The 20,596-nt window shown below is 45.3% G+C and overlaps 1 protein-coding gene across 1 annotated transcript in view; it reads right to left on the bottom strand.

Annotated features, from left to right (window-relative positions):
- The window catches only part of ADCY3 (adenylate cyclase 3), a 201,250-nt gene extending 190,598 nt beyond the window's left edge, over positions 1-10,652 (bottom strand). The window contains exon 1 of the mRNA XM_089688163.1: positions 8,814-10,652. Within this exon, the coding sequence (XP_089544289.1) occupies positions 8,814-9,488 (675 nt within the window). The 5' untranslated portion in view covers positions 9,489-10,652. The remainder of the gene's footprint in view (positions 1-8,813) is intronic.
- Between the last annotated feature and the right edge of the window lie 9,944 nt (positions 10,653-20,596).

Here is a 20,596-nt window from a genome sequence, read left to right as displayed (position 1 = left end):
AATGAAATTGCTCTGATGTGATGGAGGGACCTCTGATGTGAAGGGGTGTCTCTAATATGATGGGGGGTCCTCTGATGTAATGGGAGCCTCTTAAACTGTGATGACAGGATCCAATTTGTCCTGGATCAGAGATGGATGAGAGGACTCTGTGATCTGGGGAGGCTGTGCAGTGATCGCAATCTTTCATGTGATGGGGGGACTCTGATGTGATGGGGGCTCTGATGTGATTGGTGTTCCTTTGATGTGATTGGATTCTCTTAAACTGTGGTGAGGGAACACTGAGGTGATGGGGGGGCCTCTGAAATATAGGGCGGACTTTGATGTAATGGGGGGACCTCTGACATTATGAGGGGCTTCTGATGTAAAGGGAGACCTCTGAAGTGAAAAGGGAGAATTCTGAAGTGGGTCGTCTGCTGTGAAAGGGGCCTTTGAGGTGAAGAAAAGGGAACCTCTGATGTGATGGGGGCACCTCTAATGTGAAATTTATGTCATCAAGGTGGCTGTGTGCATCATCACATGTTCATATTTTCCATTGATAAGTAGCATTTATATTTTGCACATTTTAGACTGGCGGCCTTGAGATTATTCATACTTTTAAAGGGTGCCAAGACTGAAAAAAGGTTGATAAACACTGGATTATTCGACCCCTGATGTCTCCCCTGGCACTGCCCAAAATTGTGCTTGATCTGCTTTTTTTTCTGGTCAGAGCCACCAAGCTCAGAGCAGAGTGATTCCAGGTTCACACCACAGAGGAATTGATTTCTACCAATCTTCCTCTGCAGGCCCTCCTAAGCACTTTGTGGCACTCCCAGGAGTTGCAAGGGGTTTCAGATGGGTGGGGAGGGAGGTGCACATGACCACCCTGTAGAAGTGATCAGGCAGCTTTACAGCCAGGAGTCTGCTGTACAAGTTTAAAAATAAGCTCACAGCGGCTATTGCTTGTTTTAACCTTTTCAAAACTGTGATATGTGGAACACGTGATTGACAGCTAAAGGGATAAGCACTGTCAAGATCCCATCACTTTCTGTCCCTGTTACACCAAGACTTGTTATTACAAGAACTGAGTGGAAATCTCTCCAGCAGGGCACACAGACAGCAATAAAACCCTGACAACCTCCTCCAGATTTTTTAAGGGCAACCTTCAGACCATTCTGAATTCAGCTTGATTTTCCAACTTACTTAAACAACACTCCTTTTTTGCAATAGATAGCACTACCATTTTAAAGCAGATCTTGCACATCATCGACAAGGTCCTCTTATTCAAGGTGTCCTGTTCTCCCCCCCCTTTCCAAATGCTGGAAAAAAATGTGTAAAAAAATTGGGTGCGAATAGGTGGATAATGTATTTATCTTTCCCTGGCTTCCTCCCGTTTTGCCTAGATGAGGGTGGCGCCATCCTCCTTCTGGATATATCTGGGAGAAGGTTGAGTAGCCCATATCTTAAGAAGAGACAATCCTGAACTGTGCTGCAGTTCCTTCTCACCAGATTGGGGCTGCCCTTCCCTCTGAACACCAATGCAACAAGCATGCTTCACACTGATCACCAATGTAAGGAGCATTCTTCCCACTGACCACCAATGTAAGGAACATTCTTCCCACTGATCACCAATGTAAGGAGCATTCTTCCCACTGATCACCAATGTAAGGGACATTCTTCCCACTGATCACCAATGTAAGGGACATTCTTCCCACTGATCACCAATGTAAGGGACATTCTTCCCACTGATCACCAATGTAAGGAACATTCTTCCCACTGATCACCAATGTAAGGAGCATTCTTCCCACTGATCACCAATGTAAGGAACATTCTTCCCACTGATCACCAATGGAAGGAACATTCTTCCCACTGATCACCAATGTAAGGGACATTCTTCCCACTGATCACCAATGTAAGGGACATTCTTCCCACTGATCACCAATGTAAGGAGCATTCTTCCCACTGATCACCAATGTAAGGAGCATTCTTCCCACTGATCACCAATGTAAGGAGCATTCTTCCCACTGACCACCAATGTAAGGGACATTCTTCCCACTGATCACCAATGTAAGGAACATTCTTCCCACTGATCACCAATGTAAGGGACATTATTCCCACTGATCACCAATGTAAGGAGCATTCTTCCCACTGATCACCAATGTAAGGAGCATTCTTCCCACTGATCACCAATGTAAGGAGCATTCTTCCCACTGATCACCAATGTAAGGAGCATTCTTCCCACTGATCACCAATGTAAGGAGCATTCTTCCCACTGATCACCAATGTAAGGAGCATTCTTCCCACTGATCACCAATGTAAGGGACATTCTTCCCACTGATCACCAATGTAAGGAACATTCTTCCCACTGATCACCAATGTAAGGAGCATTCTTCCCACTGATCACCAATGTAAGGGACATTCTTCCCACTGATCACCAATGTAAGGGACATTCTTCCCACTGATCACCAATGTAAGGGACATTCTTCCCACTGATCACCAATGTAAGGGGCATTCTTCCCACTGATCACCAATGTAAGGAGCATTCTTCCCACTGATCACCAATGTAAGGAGCATTCTTCCCACTGATCACCAATGTAAGGAACATTCTTCCCACTGATCACCAATGTAAGGGGCATTATCCCCACAGATCACCAATGTAAGGGACATTCTTCAAACTGATCACTAATTAAAAGGACATTCTTCCAACTTCTCAATTTTGTTATATTGAGTATTATATTCAAAAATAGAGTATTCTTATTCAATTTATGCGATGAGATTCAGCAATCGGAAGGGAAAGTATATCTGCGAATAAACATATTATTTTTGGATAGAATGGGAAATGTTTAAAACACTTATCAAGTTATGTCTTTTTGGGAAGATTTCCTTTCACTTCCTGTTTCTGAGTCACAACAGGAAGTGAGAAGAAATCTCTCCAAAGTGAGGACAAATCCTACTTTGGAGAGTTATCACTGGAGTAGGTGTCCCCATGGAAAGATATTCCCTTTATTCCTGTTCTGGTGACACCTGCAATATTTTTAATTTCTTCATTTTTTGAGGTTGTGCAACCAACAGCGCAGCAACTAGGCTTAAGGTACCTTCTAACCATGGAGCCACCCTCAAATAATAAAGATGGCCAATATTTATTCTGCCAAGTTATAAGTCTTGCAGGTCTAGTCTTGGAATCATGCTTGGGTCCCTCTTAAATGCCAGTTCAGTACAAGATATATAGCTCCTATACCATATCATTAGCGTGAAGGAATTTGTCTTAAAACTTCTGAAGATCAAAACCCTTGTATGTTCTAAAAACTTCTAGCTAGTTCCATAAAGGTGCAAATGAAACAAGATTGTTGATTGTTTTTGAAAAAGTGAAGATGCAATATTTCCCAATTACAAAGCTTTGGTGCCCAGACCAGATTCAGCAGTGACACTTAACTTCACTAGTCTGAGGACGAGGAACGTGCACATGTGTGCATTCCCAGTTCTCTGCTGCAATGTCAAGCCAAAAACTATTTGTTTTTTTCATTTTGGAAAGAGTGGGGAAGGATCAAAACCCCTGTCTGGTTTTTCACTTCTTTCGGGGGCTGCAGTAGAAAGCTTTTCAACCACTTTCTGTCCTGATGGCCATGGTTTTACCAGACAGGAAGAGACAATCTGCAACAATAAAATGGTTCTAGTCCTCCCAAACGCATTGTTAAGTTTTGTCGGTATGGAAAGTTACTTTCACTTCCTGTCTGATAAAGCATTAACAGGAAGGGGAGAGGAGGAGAACTCTCTTTAGCAAAGCTGTAGATATCAATAAACCTGGAAAATTGTATCAAACAGTTACCATAATTTTCCTTTCCTGTTGCCTATCCATGGCAACATATGAAACACTTATTAGTATGCTGCTATGTAGGCAGCAGGGAATTGTATCAAATTCTCATTGTAATTTTCTTTTACTGGTTAATATCAATGGCAACGTATGGATCACTTACTAGTATGTTGCCATGTAGGCACCAAGAAACCTATTAAATGCTTGCCATAATTTTTCTTACTTGGTTCCTATCCATGGCAGCATACAGAATGCTAAACCCGACAGTGGTTGGTGGATGTGGAACCCTTTGAGGGTTTGAGCTGCTTTCTTTTTGGTACAACCATGTGGTTGTTTCAGCGGGGTTCTTATCCATGGCAGCATATGGAAACCTTACCAGTAAGTTGCAGAAAAAACTATCATAATTTTCCTTTCCCGGTGCCTATTCAGGGTAGCATATGGAATGCTTACTAGTACGCCTCCATGTAGGCACAAGGAAACCAGAAAGAAGTATCAAATACTGTAATTTTCCTTTCTTGGTTCCTATCCACAGCAGAATATGGAATGCTTGTCAGTATGTTGTCATGTAGGCACCAGGAACCAGGGGCGGTGTAACCATTTGGAAACTCGGGCACTGCCCGAGGGCCCGGGGTCAGTAGGGGGCCCCATGAGATGCCCCTGGTACCTTTTTTATAGGCTTTTTTGAGTTTGGGCAAGGACACAGGGGCCCCATGATCCCCTATTGCCCGGGTGCCCCATGAGTTGTCAGTCTGCCCCTGCCAGGAACATTGTACAAAAAACTTACCACAATTTCCAAGCACCTATCCATGGCAGTATATGGGATGCTTAACATTACGTTGCCATGAAGACTTCGGGAAGATTGTATCAAATATAGGGGTTAGACAAAAAAAATGGAAACACTACATGATTTGCAGGTGTGAAAGTGACAACATGTTTACTGTTGAAAGCAGAAGCATTGTAGCATACTTTTGCTTCCGCTGTATGATGAGACACCTAGCTAACAGGTGGGAAGCCTCACTTTCGTCATTCACTGTGTGCGCTGCTAGTAATACAGAGTCATGTCAGAGCTTACTGAGTTTCAGAGAGGGCAAATTGTTGGTGCCGCTTAGCTGGTGCCTCTGTGATTGAAGTTGCCAATTTATTTGTGGAGTTGCGAGATACCGTATCAAAGATTATGATGGCATATACATTTTCCAGGAAAACGTTGTCTGATAAGCATAAGCATGGTGGACATGGTCAACTGACCGAAAGAGACAAAAGGACATTGTGCAGGATTGTGACCCGGAATAAGAAAACAACTGCTGCAAAAGTGACTGCAGACCTCAATCTCAGTCCTATGAAGACTGAGTCCCGTGAAGACTGAGATTGAGCTCTGCAGTCACTTTTGCAGCAGTTGTTTTCTTATACCGGGTCACAATCCTGCGCAAGGTCCTTTTGTCTCTTTCGGTCAGTTGACCATATCCACCATGCTTATCAGACGATTTACTGGAAACTGTATATGCCACCATAACCTTTGATACTGTACCTCACGACACGACAAATAAATTGCCAACTTCAATCACAGAGACACCAGCTAAGTGGCACCAACAATTTTCCCTCTTTGAAGCTCAGTAAGCTCTGACAGGACTCTGTATCACTAGTGGTGCACACAGTGAATGACAAAAGTGAGGCTTCCCACCTGTTAGCTAGGTGTCTCATCACACAGTGGAAGCAAAAGTATGCTACATCGCTTCAACACTAAACATGTTGTCACTTTCACACCTGCAAATCATGTAGTGTTTCCATTTTTTTTGTCTGACCTCTGTCCATGCCATAATTTTCCTTTGCAGGCCTACCCAGGGCAGTATACTGAATGCTCACTAGTATGCTGCCATGTAGGCCCCCAGGAAACCATAAAATTGTTTCAACTGCTTACCGTAATTTTACTTTCCTGGTTCTTATCCATGGCAGCATACAGAATACTTACTTGTAAGTTGCCATGTAGACACTGCAAAAATTGTATCAAATAATTACCGTAATTTTTTTTTCCGGTGCCTATCCAAGGTAATATATAGAATGCTTACTAGTATGCTGTTATTGAGGAACTGGAAAATTGTATCATATACTTACTGTTATTTTACTTTCCTGGTTCTTATCCATGGCAGCATACGGAATGCTTACTGTTATGTTGCCACAATTTACATCCATTGCAACATATGGAATGCTTAACCACTTCTGGACCAGCAACGTACCCGTACGTTACTGGACTTTTCACCCCGGTACCATTTTTTAGAGCCGGTGGTTGTTTCTCTTGTACAAGCAATCGGAGCGACTACTAGCCGCTCGATTGCTTGTACAAGCAGCGGGATGGGATGGGATGTCCCCCCCGCAACACTTTCTCAGGATCTCCCGTCCCACAGGAGGACCCGAGCGACCAGCCGGCGCATCTGACAGCTGGCCGGACAGCCGAACAAAGCTAGATCGGCTTTCCTTTATGGTAAACTGGAAATCGGTGACCTGACATTACTTCCAGTTTAGTCAGAAACTTTCGGAGCAATTTTTAAAAATCTGAAAGCATTCAAAAACACAGATCTTGGTGTTTTGAAAACCTTCAAGTGCAGAGGAGGGATTTGGGGTCTCATACACCTCAGATCTCTACATAAAACTACCTGTCATTATTATTGTACAGGATTTATATAGCGCCAACAGTTTGCTCAGCGCTTTATAATATAACTGGAGACAATACAGCAACAATACAGTTCAATACAAGAGGATTAGGAGGGCCCTGTCATGTGTCTATTGCTGTCACGTGCATGTTTACATACTTTGTGACAGCAATAAATGTGATAAAAAAAACTATTTAACCACTTGCCTACAGGGCACTTATACCCCCTTCCTGCCCAGGCCAGCTTTCAGCACTGTCGCACTTTGAATGACAATTGCGCGGTCATGCAACACTGTACCCATATAAAATTTTTATCATTTTTTTGTGACAGATAGAGCTTTATTTTGGTGGTATTTAATCACCTCTGGGTTTTTTATTTTTTGCTAAACAAACCAAAAACAATTGAAAATCTTGGGAAAAAAAAAATTTTTTCTTAGTTTTTGTTATAAAATTTTGTAAATAAGTGATTTTTCTCCTTCACAGATGTGCGCTAATGAGGCTGCAGTGATGGGCACTGATAGGCTGCACTGATGAGGAGGCACTAGTAGGTGGCACTGATGGGCATTGATAAGCATCACTGATGGGCACTGAAAGGCAGCACTGACTGGCACTGATAGGTGACACTGACAGGCAGCTCAGATGGGCACTGATATGTGGCATTGATGGACACTGACAGGTAACACTGCTGGGGCTACACTGATCATCAGGGAACACTGATCATCAGTGCCCTGATGATCAGTGTACATGTCCCCTCCGAGGGATGCCGATTACCAGCTCTCCTGATAACCGGCATTTCCCTATTTACATGCGATCAGCTGTGATTGGACACAGCTGATCACATGACCAAGCCGAGATCTTTGGCTTTTTCCATTGATCGGTGATCCGCTGTGTCCGAGGGACACAGCGCACCACAGATTGCCGAGCTGCGCGCTCCCAGAGCCGCGCATGCGTGGTTAGAATGGGAGGACATCATATGACATCCTCCTAGAACGAGAGAACTGCCTTGCGCCCGTCATTACCTTATATGGCGGGTGGGAAGCAGTTAAAGTAACAGTGTAAAAAAAAGAAAAAAAAAATTAAACTGTCCCTGCCCCACTGTGCTTGTGCACAAAGTCGAACGCAAGCAAACATTTATCGTCCAACACATGCGAAGTATCACCACGATTGCCAGATCATGGGCAGTAATTCTAGCACTAGACCTCCTCTGTAGATCTAAAGTAGTAACCTGTAAAGGCTTTTAAAGCGTCACCTATGAATAGCAAAATTTATGCTGTTTGTCGCCGTTGCATGGGTGTGCACAATTTTAATTTTGGTATCTATATACTCAGTGTAACATCTTTTATATTTTACAAAACAATTGGGTTATGTATTGTATTTGTTTGCAATAAAATTTTAAAAAGTGTAGTTTTCCCCAAAAATCATGTTTGAAAAACCACTGCGCAAATTCCGTGTGACACAAACAAATATGCTAAAACCATCAAATTGTTATCTAGAGCCTCTGCTTTTAAAAAAAATATAGAATGTTTGGGGGTTCTAAGATATTTTCTAGCAAAAAATACTGATTTTAAAATGTAAACAAAAAGTGCCAGAAATGGCTTAAGGCTAAAGTTGCCATGTAGACGCTAGAAAAATCGTATCAAATACTTACCATAATTTTCCTTTCCTGGTACCTGTCAATGGCAGCATGCCAAATGCTTAGTAGTATGGTGCCATATAGGCCTCAGGAAACCAGAAAACTGTATCAAAAACTTACCGTAATTTTACTTTCCTGGTTCCTATCGAAGGCAGCATACGGAATGCTTACTAGCATACTGCCATTTAGGTGCCAGGAAACTGGAAACCTGTATCAAATACTTTGCACAATTTTACTTTTCTGGCTGTCATCTATGGCAGGATACAGAAAGTTTACTTGTATGTTGCCATGTAGACACCAGAAAAAGTGTATCAAATATTTACCATAATTTTCTTTTCCTGGAGCCTATCCAGGGTAGCATACAGAATGCTTCTTATTAGGCTGCCAGGTAGGCCCCATGAAACCAGAAAATTGTATCAAATACTTACCGTATATCATTTTTCTTTTCTGGTTCCTATCCATGGCAGCATACGATGAACCATTCTGAATGCTGCCATGTATGCACCAGCAAAACCTGATAGGGTTTCAGATCCTTTACCGCCCTATCAGAAACTAAGGGAGAAAGTTTTAACTGGGCACACACTTTTATTGATATTCTCATTGCACAGGTCAGGTGTACATAATACCTTAAAATCATATTGGGGTCAGGAAGTGGTAAAATACCTTACAACTTTTTCCATGGTCTTGAACCTTTTTGACTGTTTTGGTTTTATACCTGTCAGTACTGGGATTTTAGGTCTGGCACTTACCTGACGTAGCAGAGCGTTAGTATTCATGGATCCTTGCTGCTGTTGGGCGATCGTTACTCCCAGTACCAGGGTGTGTATTCCACAGGACACGGTGGTGATCAGGACAATGGGCGTAAGGCGAAGGGGCAAGGTGATGAAGAACGAGAACACAAAGAAGGCTTGCCAACCGACCGTGTCGCTGGCTTCATGGAAGTGGGCGAAATTGAGGCCCAGATAGGAGAAAATCTGTGCGGCAATCAATATCCACAAGATGTAAGGGACGAATTTGCGGGAAATACGATCCGGTAACAGCCCAAACTTGCATAGGACGAACAGCAAGAGATGGGCCAGGAGCCCAACTGCCGCCACCAAGGTAGAAGCCAATTTGTCTTGGGTGTAGACCACAGCGCACATAACGATCACGTAGCAGTCAAAGAGGGCAGCGAAAACCACTAGAACCAGAAGCGTCTCGTGACGTTGCCGGCGAAAATAGGTTTGATAGAGATTTTCTAGTGACTCGGGCGCGAAGGTAAGCCGCATAAACCGTGGCAAGCAGAGACAGCAGCCTGAGCTCCGCACCGTGACTTCATGCGTCCGGCCGACTCCATGATCCGGGTCCGAAGGCAAGCTTACTGAGTAATCCGCCGAATACTCCGCCGAGTACTCCGGCTCTGAAAAGGCCCGGTTTCGTGGCATCTTTCCTGGTAGGGCTTCAGAGAGAGCTTTCTTAAACTTCTCAGAAGATAGCAAACTTTTCTTGACTTTACCAGAGACCGTTCGGAAGCCGCATGCCTCAACTGAGGATCAAGAGTCGCCGAAAACCTGGTCGCAGCTACCCCAGCTGCAATATGCTTTCATCATGATCACTTTCGAATCTGTGAGGGATTATAAAAGTCTTGCTACATTTCGAGTCATTTTTTAAAAAAAAAATTTCAAAAAATTTGTACAAAAATTTCACAGAAACACTTGGTCATTTTTTTGTTTTCTCAGCGGCATTGTAGTCCCAGGTATAAAAAGCATGAATCCAACTGAACATTTGGTACGACGATAAATACGGGACCCTCTCCTTTTTTTTTCTCAGCCAAGACCACCGTCAAAATTCTCCATTGGGGTTTGAAGGCAGGTGCCTGCGTCCGTCTTACCAGGATGAGCCTGGAGCTCCGTGTAGCCTATCCATCGCATATGTTTTTCTTTGCCTCGCCGCGTTCCCCTTGTGCAATCTGTTGTTTTTTTTTTTTAATCAAAGAACACAGTGTAATTCCTCCCAAAGCCTGGATCTTGCATCCTCAATCAGGCACGACTCGTGACATAAACGTTGAGAAGCAAAAAATCTGCATGTTCAAATCCCACGTACAGCCAAACATCCCTTGGCAATTATTATAATAAAAAAAAAATATCAAAATGTAAAAAGGGCAGCAAAAATCTGGCTAAAAAATAAATAAATGATACAGTATCAGCAGTGGTGCAATGGATTAAAGTGGGGGTAAATTAAAGGTGCAAGTCGATGGATGGGTAGCTGGGTTCTCTAGTGGTTTAGGTCAGGGGGATGTGGAGGCTGGGTATGTTTTTCTCCATGGCAAGGGAAGAGCGTTGAGGAAGAGAGCTGCATCCAAGGATTCCAAGCCTCCTGGGAATCACACAAAGGAGGGAGCAACAGACAGCTGTCACATGCATCCAGATGTCTGCAGCCAGATCTCCCGGCCAGTGCACAATCTCATCTACTGGTTGTCAACCACACAGGTCTCAGCCCGCAGTCCTAATGTGGTGGCAAGTCTTCCTGCTCACAAATGCTTGCAGGGGGTTCCAGATTCAGCTTAGCTCACATCTCATCCATCTTTGCTGCTGCTGCTTCTCTCCCCCTCTGCATCCTCCACCCCCCTGCTGCTGCCTGCCTGTTCCTTCCAGCCTTGTGTCTTGTGCCTGCTAGGCCCAAATCTGCCATCTGCTGGACACAGATGGAAGGGCCTTAGGAAAAAGCCGTTTTCAACCTTTTTTTGATCAAGGCACCCTTTAAAAGTATGTCAAATCTTCAGGCACCCCAGTCTAAAATGAAAAAATTGCAAATGTTACTTATCAGTGGGAAACCTGAGCCTGGGACAATGCACTCAATCACCTTAGTTACATTGTTACATAGTTGGTAAGGTTAAAAAAGACACCAGTCCAACCTGTGTGTGTTTGCATTCCTCCCCCCCTTTAACAATTTGCACTTTTTGGGAGGGAGTGGGGGAGGAGCAGGTACCTGGTTCTGACCTGCTCCTACTTCTGGTCGGATTGCCTAGGTGATTCGAATGAAAGTTTGGGCCCCCTTCCCCTGCAGCCTTCTAGGACACATCACAGGTCCGAAAGACTGCACGACCATTCAGAAAGCGAAGCGTGGCTCGCGCATGCGTTTTCCTTAGTTAAGATGTCGGCGCCTGGACCTGAAGGTCCTCCCACTTCACATCATAGCCCCCCTTCATATTAAAGGTCAACCATCACATCAGAGGTCTCCTGTCACTTTAGAGCTCCCCATTACATCAGAGGTCCCCCCATTCACATCAGCAGTGCCCCCCATCACATCAGAGGTCTCCTGTCACTTTAGAGCTCCTCATTACATCAGAGGTGCCCCCCATCACATCAGCAGTGCCCCCTATTCACATCAGTGGTCCCCCCATCACATCAGAGGTCTCCTGTCACTTTAGAGCTCCTCATTACATCAGCAGTGCCCCCTATTCACATCAGTGGTCCCCCCATCACATCAGAGGTCTCCTGTCACGTTAGAGCTCCCCATCACATCAGAGGTCCCCCTATTCACATCAGTGGTCCCCCCCATCACATCAGAGGTCCCCCTATTCACATCAGTGGTCCCCCTATTCACATCAGAAGTCTTCTGTCACTTTAGAGCTCACCATCACATCAAAGGTGCCCCCCCCCCCATCACATCAGAGGTCCCTCCATCACATCAGAGGTGTCCCCCCATCACATCAGTGGTCCCCCCATCACATCAGAAGTCTTCTGTCACTTTAGAGCTCCCCATAACATCAGAGGTCCATCCATCACATCAGAGGTCCATCCATCACATCAGAGGTCACTCCATCATATCAGAGGTCCCCCATCACATCAGAGGTCCCCCCATCACATCAGAGGTCCCCCCATCACATTAGAGGTCCCCCTATTCACATCAGTGGTCCCCCCCATCACATCAGAAGTCTTCTGTCACTTTAGAGCTCCCCATTACATCAGAGGTGCCCCCCATCACATCAGGGGTGCCCCCGTCACATCAGAGGTCCCTCCGTCACATCAGAGGTGTCCCTATTCACATCAGTGGTCCCCCCATCACATCAGAAGTCTTCTGTCACTTTAGAGCTCCCCATCACATCAGAGGTCCCTCCATCATATCAGGGGTGCCCCCGTCACATCAGAGGTCCCCCCATCACATCAGAGGTCCCCCCATCACATCAGAGGTCCCCCCATCACATCAGAGGTGCCCCCATCACATCAGAGGTGCCCCCATCACATCAGAGGTCCCTCCATCACATCAGTGGTCCCCCCATCACATCAGAGGTCTCCCTATTCACATCAGTGGTCCCCCCATCACATCAGAGGTCCCCCCCATCACATCAGAAGTCTTCTGTCACTTTAGAGCTCCCCATTACATCAGAGGTGCCCCCCCATCACATCAGCAGTGCCCCCCATCACATCAGAGGTCCCCCTATTCACATCAGAAGTGCTCCCGTCACATCAGAGGACCCTCCATCATATCAGAGGTCCCCCAAGATATCAGAGTCCACCTTCACACTATTAGCACCCCTTCCATTAGAGGTCCCCCATAACTTCAGAGGTCTCCTTCATATAAAAGTCCTTTCTTCACATCAGAGGTCCCTCTGTCAAGTCAGAGGTCTCCCCATCACATCAGAGTCCTCCTTCGCACCATTGGCACTCCCTCCCATCTGTGGTTCCCCCTTCACATAAGAGGCCTCCCCCTTTACATCAGTGGTCTCCCCATCATATCAGAGGTCCCCCTCTTCACATCAGTAGTCCTCCCATTACATCAGAGGTCCCCCTTTTATGTCAGAGCACCCATCCCAGTCCCATCACACCAGAATCCTCCTTCACACCATTGGCACAGCCTCGCATCAGAGGTCCCCCCATAACTTTAGAGGTCTCATTCATATAACAGTCCCTTTTTCTCATCAGAGGTCCCCCTATCACATCACAGTCCCCTCATCACATCAATGGACCCCCATTATATCAGAGGTGCCCCCTTCACATCAGTGGTCCCTCCCATAACATCAGAGGCCTCCCTTCACATCCGCGGTCCCCCCATCATATCAGAGGTCCCCTGTCAGATCAGCGGTTCCCCCTTTCATGTCAGAGGTCTCCCCTTCACATTAAAGGACCACTCATAAAATCTGAGCTACCCCCTTCACATCAGACGTCCCTCCATCACATCAGAGTCCTCCTTCATACCACATGTACCCCCCTCCTATCAGAGCCCCCCTACCCATCACGTTAGAGGTCCACCCATAACTTTAGGGGTCCCTTCACATAACAGTCCCTTCTTCACATCAGAGGTCCCCATATCGTGTCATAGCCTCCCCATCATATTAGAGTCCCTTCCATTACATCAGGGTCTTCACTTCATATCAGAGGTCTCTCCTCACATCACAGCCTGCCCTCCATATCAGAAGATCCCCCCCCCCCAGCACATCAGAGGTCTCCCCATTACATCAGAGCCTCCCCTTTATATCAGAGGTCCATTTCCGCCATCACATGGTCCCCCCATCACATCAGAGGTCCGCCATGACATCAGAGTCCACTTGCACACCACTGGCACCCCCTCTCAAACCCTGACTGAATGACATTTAGGGCCCTTTCAGACGTTGGAGCATGGCGTCAATGAACGTGTTTTTTCCCCCATAACATACATTTTGTTCAAAAGAAGGGGCTGACAAGGCACCAAAACATCCAAAAACACAGGCAGCCAGAATTTATGGGCAAAGCAAATGCACGATAATGTGTCACCATTTGTGTTGTGAATAACAAACAACTGTCATTGTTTATCACCAACTGTCATTGTCTATCACAAACGACTGCCATTTTTTTCTTTTATAAAAATACTGAATCAATATTTTCTGAATTCTTTGTACTGCTTATCCTCAGCAGTTTATTTGCAGCCACTTTTTGCCTGCACAATGCATGAATGTCAATTTTTGGTTGGTGTTTTCACAGGACCCAGTCAGACCTGTGCTTTCTTGCAATGAGCGCTCCCACAATGCATCTGCTCTGTGTGGTCTTATTCATCATTAACGGAACCCCAACACATTGTACAGTAGAATGCAAAGCACAATACCACACAGCTCACTACTACCAACTGTATATACCCTGCGTTGTGGTGTGCTGCATTGCTTGCAGAGTCATGTGCATTTCATCATCCGTTGTGGTGCCTTGAAGGAAGGGAATGGTGAGAACCCCTTACAATGGGGAAAGCAGGTGAGCTGATTCAGGATCCATAGAGATGATGGGAACCCCTCATAATGGGCACAGCGGGTGTATAGACCCAGGAACTCAGCAAAGGGATGGTGGGAACCCCTTATAATGGGCACAGTGGATGTACAGACCCGGGAACACAGCACAGGAATGGTGGGCACAGCGGGTGTACAGACCCGCAAACTCAGCACAGGGATGGTGGAACCCCTTAAAATGGATACAGCAGGTGTATAGACCCGGGAACTCAGTGTAGGGACAGTGGGAACTCCTCATAATGGGTACAGCAGGTGTACAGACCCAGGAACTAAGCACAGGGATGGTGGGAATCCTTCATAATGGGTACAGCAGGTGTACAGACCCAGGAACTCAGCACAGGGATGGTGGGAACCCCTCATAATGGGCACAGCAGGTGTACAGACCCAGGAACTCAGCACAGGGATGGTGGGAACCCCTCATAATGGGCACAGCAGGTATACAGACCCAGGGACTCAGCACAGGGATGGTGGGAACCCCTCATAATGGGCACAGCAGGTGTACAGACCCGGGAACTCAGCACAGGTATGGTAGGAATCCCTCATATTGGGCACAATAGGTGTACAGAGCCAAGAACTCTGTGCAGGGGTGGTGGGAACCCCTCATAATGGGGAAAGCAGGTGTACAGACCCAGAAACTCAGCACAGGGATGGTGGGAACCCTCATAAAGGGCACAGCAGGTGTACAGACCTGGGAACTCAGCACAGGGATGGTGGGAACCCCTCATAAAGGGCACAACAGGTGTACAGACCCAGGAACTCAGCACAGGGATTGTGGGAACCCCTCATAATGGGCACAACAGATGTACAGACCCGGGAACGCAGCACAGGGATGGTGGGAACCCCTCATAAATGGGCACAACAGATGTACAGACCCGGGAACTCGGCACAGGGATGGTGGGAACCCTTCATCACGAGGACAGTGGGTGTAAAGACCTGGGAATTCAGCTCAGAGATCTCAAAGAGACCCTGAGAGATAGTGTCAGGAATTGGGGGAGCAGTCACACTTTTGTGCACCCTGTTGTAGCATTTGTGTGTATTTGTTTGTAAAATAAAACAAAAAAAATGAAACCACCACAAAATATTAAAACAAAAAGGGACTGTAAAGCATTCATTTCCCTTTAATGGTGAGTTACGGAAGTGTTTAAAATCTTGCCCTGGCCTTCTCAGCAGTGTCTGCCATCTACAACGCTGTTGGGGTTTTATTTCTTCAGTCTTGGATGGGGTAAGTGTTTAGACAACACACAGAGGTCAGGCACAATGCAGGGCTGTGTTAGGACAACACACAGAGGTCAGGTACAATGCAGGGCTGTGTTAGGACAACACACAGAGATCAGGTACAATGCAGGGCTGTGTAAGGAGAACACACAGAGGTCAGGAACAATGCAGGGCTGTGTTAGGACAGCACACAGAGGTCAGGCACAATGCAGGGCTGTGTTAGGACAGCACACAGAGGTCAGGCACAATGCAGGGCTGTGTTAGGACAGCACACAGAGGTCAGGCACAATGCAGGGCTGTGTTAGGACAGCACACAGAGGTCAGGCACAATGCAGGGCTGTGTTAGGACAGCAGACAGAGGTCAGGCACAATGCAGGGCTGTGTTAGGACAGCACACAGAGGTCAGGCACAATGCAGGGCTGTGTTAGGACAGCACACAGAGGTCAGGTACAATGCAGGGCTGTGTTAGGACAGCACACAGAGGTCAGGCACAATGCAGGGCTGTGTTAGGACAGCACACAGAGGTCAGGTACAATGCAGGGCTGTGTTAGGACAACACACAGAGATCAGGTACAATGCAGGGCTGTGTTAGGACAGCACACAGAGGTCAGGTACAATGCAGGGCTGTGTTAGGACAACACACAGAGATCAGGTACAATGCAGGGCTGCGTTAGGACAGCAGACAGAGGTCAGGCACAATGCAGGGCTGTGTTAGGACAGCAGACAGAGGTCAGGCACAATGCAGGGCTGTGTTAGGACAGCAGACAGCGGTCAGGTACCATACTGACCCCTGCACTCTGCTTTACATACTCTTGGCCTGTGCACTCTGTTACACATTACTGACCTCTGCACTGTTCGTTACTGCTGACCTTTGCACTCTGCATTACTTTCTCCTGAACTCCTCAAATCTTCCTTGCTTTTTAATGGGGTTATTTTATGTCCCGGGAAAAAAAACAACGTATGATCTCTAATCATCGTTCACATAAGCGTTGAATACTGTAGATATAATTAACACATTTTATGTTTCTCTTTTAGGGCTAGTTCACACTAGATGCAGTTCAGTGCGCTTTTTTTCTGCATCAAAAATGCATGCGCAGTGTTTTCCATGTATTCCAATGGCCCTGGTTCACACTAGTGCATTCAGCTCCAGTCAGTTTCCGGTGCAGAAAAAAAGTAGAACATGCTTAGGGCAAGTTCACACCACAAAAATGTACTCTGGGTTCATTCCACATACGTTTTTGCTTACAGTTCAGACCACATGTAGTTCTGGTGCAGGGGCGGACTGACAACTCATGGGGCCCCCGGGAAATAGGGGATCATGGGGCCCCTGTGTCCTCGCCCACACCCAAAAAAGCCTATGAAAAAGCCAATGAAATGTACCAGGGTCATCTCATGGGGCCCCCTACTGACCCCGGGCCCTCGGGCAGTGCCCGAGTGCTCTAATGGTCAGTCCGCCCCTGTTCTGGTGCAGTTTTGATGCAGTTTGTCATGTTCCAGTATGTTTCTGTACAGAAAAAATGCAGCATGTTCTACTTTTTTTTCTCTACATCGGAAACTGACTAGGACTGACTGCACTGGTGTGAACTAGGGCCATTGAAATACATGGAAAACACTGTGCACACATTTTTGATGCAGAAAAAAACGCACTGGACTGCATATAGTGTGAACTATCCCTAAAGCTGGACTCTGGGAAGATATAAAAAAACAAACAATCGAACATGTAGGTATCTGAATTTAATCTGTTATCAGCCTCTTGTAGTCTGTACAGCAGAGCTCAGAAAGGGGGAGGGAGAAGAAGCACAAGGAACCAATATGTTGTGCTGCAGTGCAAAAAGCTAGCTGATTGGTGGAAAGATCAGAGGGATAGATGAACTTATCAGTCGGCTGCTTCTACTTCACTGTCCAACACAGATGTAGGGATAGGATCTCAGTAGAATTTTAACCACTTGCCCTCCTGAGGATTTACCCCCCTTAATGACCAGGCCTCTTTTTGCTACTCGGCGCTGCACTAATTCAACTGATAATTGCGCGGTCATGCAATGCTGCACCCAAATGAAATTTTAAAAAAACGATCCTTTTTTTCACACAAATAGAGCTTTCTTTCGGTGGTATTTGATCACCTGTGCGCTTTTTATTTTTCACGTTATAAACAAAAAAAGACCAAAAATTTTGAAGAAAAACAATATTTTTTACTTTCAGCTATAAAAAATATATAGTAAACTCAAAGTTGGTTATAAATTTAGGCAAAAATGTATTCTGCTCCATGTTTTTGGTAAAAAAAAATCCCAATAAGTGTATATTGATTGCTTTGTGTGACAGTTATAGCGTCTACAAACTATGGTATAGATACTGCAATTTACGCCATTTTTTTGCTATACAGCGCTGTGCTAGTTTAACGGATAATTGCGCTGTCATGCACTACGGTACATAAATGAAATTTACATCCTTTTTTTCCCCACAAATTGAGCTTTCTTTTTGTGGTATTTGATCGCCTGTGTGTTTTTCATTTTTTGTGCTATAAAAAAAAAAAGCTGACAATTTTGAGGAAAAAAAACAATATTTTGGACTTTTTGCTATAAAACATGTCCAGTAAAAAAAAATTTAAAAATCAAATTTAGTCATAAATTTCTGCCAAAATGCATTCTGCGACATGTCTTTGCTGAAAAAAAAACCCAATACGTGTAAATTAATTGGCTTACGTGAAAGTTATAGCGTTTACAAATGGCGGGAAAGATACTGGGATTTTAAATTTTTTTTTATACTAATAATGGCGGCGATCAGCGACATATGGCGGCGATCAGCGACTTATGGCGGGACTGCGGGACTATGGCGGACATTCTGACACTGGGGGTGAACTGACTTGGGGTTACTGACATCCCCAGTGACACCAATACAGTGATAAGTGCAAAAAAAAACAAAACACTGATACTGTACTAATGGCACTGGGGAGGAAAGGGTTAAGTTTATTATTCACTGAAAGAGTTAACTGTGTGAGGGGAGTGTTTTACTAGGGGGCGGGGTGTGTACTGCACAGCGACACACTGATCCGGACAGATAAACTCTTCTGTCCCGATCAGCGTGTCAGGAGCTGTCAGGGAACTGACAGAAAGCAGAGCTACTGCAGCTGTGCTCTTTGTCAGTGATTGCCGCTAATCGCCGGTAACGACCGGCTGTGACGCGGCGACTGACATCCGCGGCCGTGATCGGCGGGACAGGTAGGGCGGCGGCGCGCGCCCCCTACCTGTTTTGAAAACACATGTTTTAAAACGTGGTTTTGCCCAGCCGTGCCGCCCTGCCAATGTATTTATACAGTGGCTGGGCGGCATGTGGTTAACAGAGATACGTCAAGTCTTCTCCCCTGCTAGACAAGACTGTGGCAGGGTGGTGTAAATCTTAAGACTGGATGGACATCAATACAAATACTTTGGCATATAAAACTTCTCTCCTGTATGCATTTCATCTCTATGTTAAGTGGTTTGGCTGGAATTCTATGACTATGGCTCTTGGTTTCCGGATTTGTAAAAAATCTGATATGTAAATGGCTGGGAGGTCAAAGTAAAATTTCAGTCAAAGCTTTTCTGTAGTTTTGATTAGAGGTGAAGGATTATTACTCCTGTCAATTCTTAAGTGCCTTAAGTGCTAATAATTAATAGGGAGAAGGCAACCTGATTGATGTTCCTGAATTAGTAGAATCTCTAGATATGTGCAATTTGTTTCATTATGAATCAAAATTTGGACAAAATGTTCCTTATTCGGAGATTCGGATATATCCAAAATTTCAAATCACAATAGTAATAAATAAGTAATAAAGAATCAGAAATAAGCTATAACAAAACAAATCATCCGAATTCGAAAATTAATTCAAATTCTAAATAAATTCCATAAGGTATAAAAGTGAAATAAGGTGATTTCATCTTAGGCTGCTGAATAGAGTAAAAAAAAATATATACAGTGAAGGAAATAAGTATTTGATCCCCTGCTGATTTTGAATGTTTGCCCACTCACAAAGAAATGATCAGTCTAAAAATCGCATGGTAGGTGTATTGTAACACTGAGAGAAAGAATAGCAACAAACAATTCAAAATAAATAAATGTCTAACAAATGATGCACTGATCTGCATGTTCATGAGGGAAATAAGTATTTGATCCCCTTCACAAAACATGACTTAGTACTTGGTGGCAAATCCCTTGTTGGCAATCACAGAGGTCAGACGTTTCCTGTAGTTGGCCACCAGGTTTGCACACATCTCAGTAGGGATTTTGGCCCACCCCTCTTGGCAGATCCTCTCCAAGTCATTAAGGTTTGGCAACTCGAATTTTCAGCTCCCTCCACAGATTTTCAATCGGATTAAGGTCTGGAGATTGGCTAGGCCACACCAGGACCTTAATGTGCGTCTTCTTGAGCCACTCCTTTGTTGCCTTGGCTGTGTGTTTTGGGTCATTGCCATGCTGGAACACCCATCCACGACCCATTTTCAATGCCCTGGCTGAGGGAAGAAGGTGCCCACCCAAGATTTGATGGTACATTGCCCGTCCATTGTCCCTTTGATGTGGTGCAGTTGTCCTGTCCCCTTGGCAGAAAAACACCCCCAAAGCAGAATGTTTCCACCACCATGTTTGACAGGTGGGATGGTGTTCTTGGGGTCATAGGCAGCATTCCTCCTCCTCCAATCACGGCGAGTTGAGTTGATGCCAAAGAACTCGATTTTGTTCTCATCTGACCACAACACTTTCAACCAGTCCTCCTCTGCATCATTCAGATGTTCAGTGGGAAATTTCTGATGGGCCTGGACATGTGCTTTCTTGAGCAGAGGGACCTTGCGGGCACTGCAGGATTTCAATCCTTGTCGGCGTAGTGTGTTACCAATTGTTTTCTTGGTGACTGTGGTCTCAGCTGCCTGGAGATCATTGACAAGATCCTCACATGTAGTTCTGGGATGATTCCTCACTGTTCTCATGATCATTGACACTCCACGAGGTGAGATCCTGCATGGTGCACCAGGGAGACTGACAGTTGTTTTGTGTTTCTTCCATTTGCGAATGATTGCACCAACTGTTGTCACCTTCTCACCAAGCTGCTTGGCG

The sequence above is a fragment of the Staurois parvus genome, unplaced genomic scaffold (assembly GCF_062004578.1).
Source record: "Staurois parvus isolate SC_StPar_1 unplaced genomic scaffold, SC_StPar_1.0 ptg000448l, whole genome shotgun sequence".
NCBI lineage: Eukaryota > Metazoa > Chordata > Amphibia > Anura > Ranidae > Staurois > Staurois parvus.
Note: the sequence above shows the minus strand (reverse complement) of the source record. Positions and strands in the feature narration are given on the sequence as shown.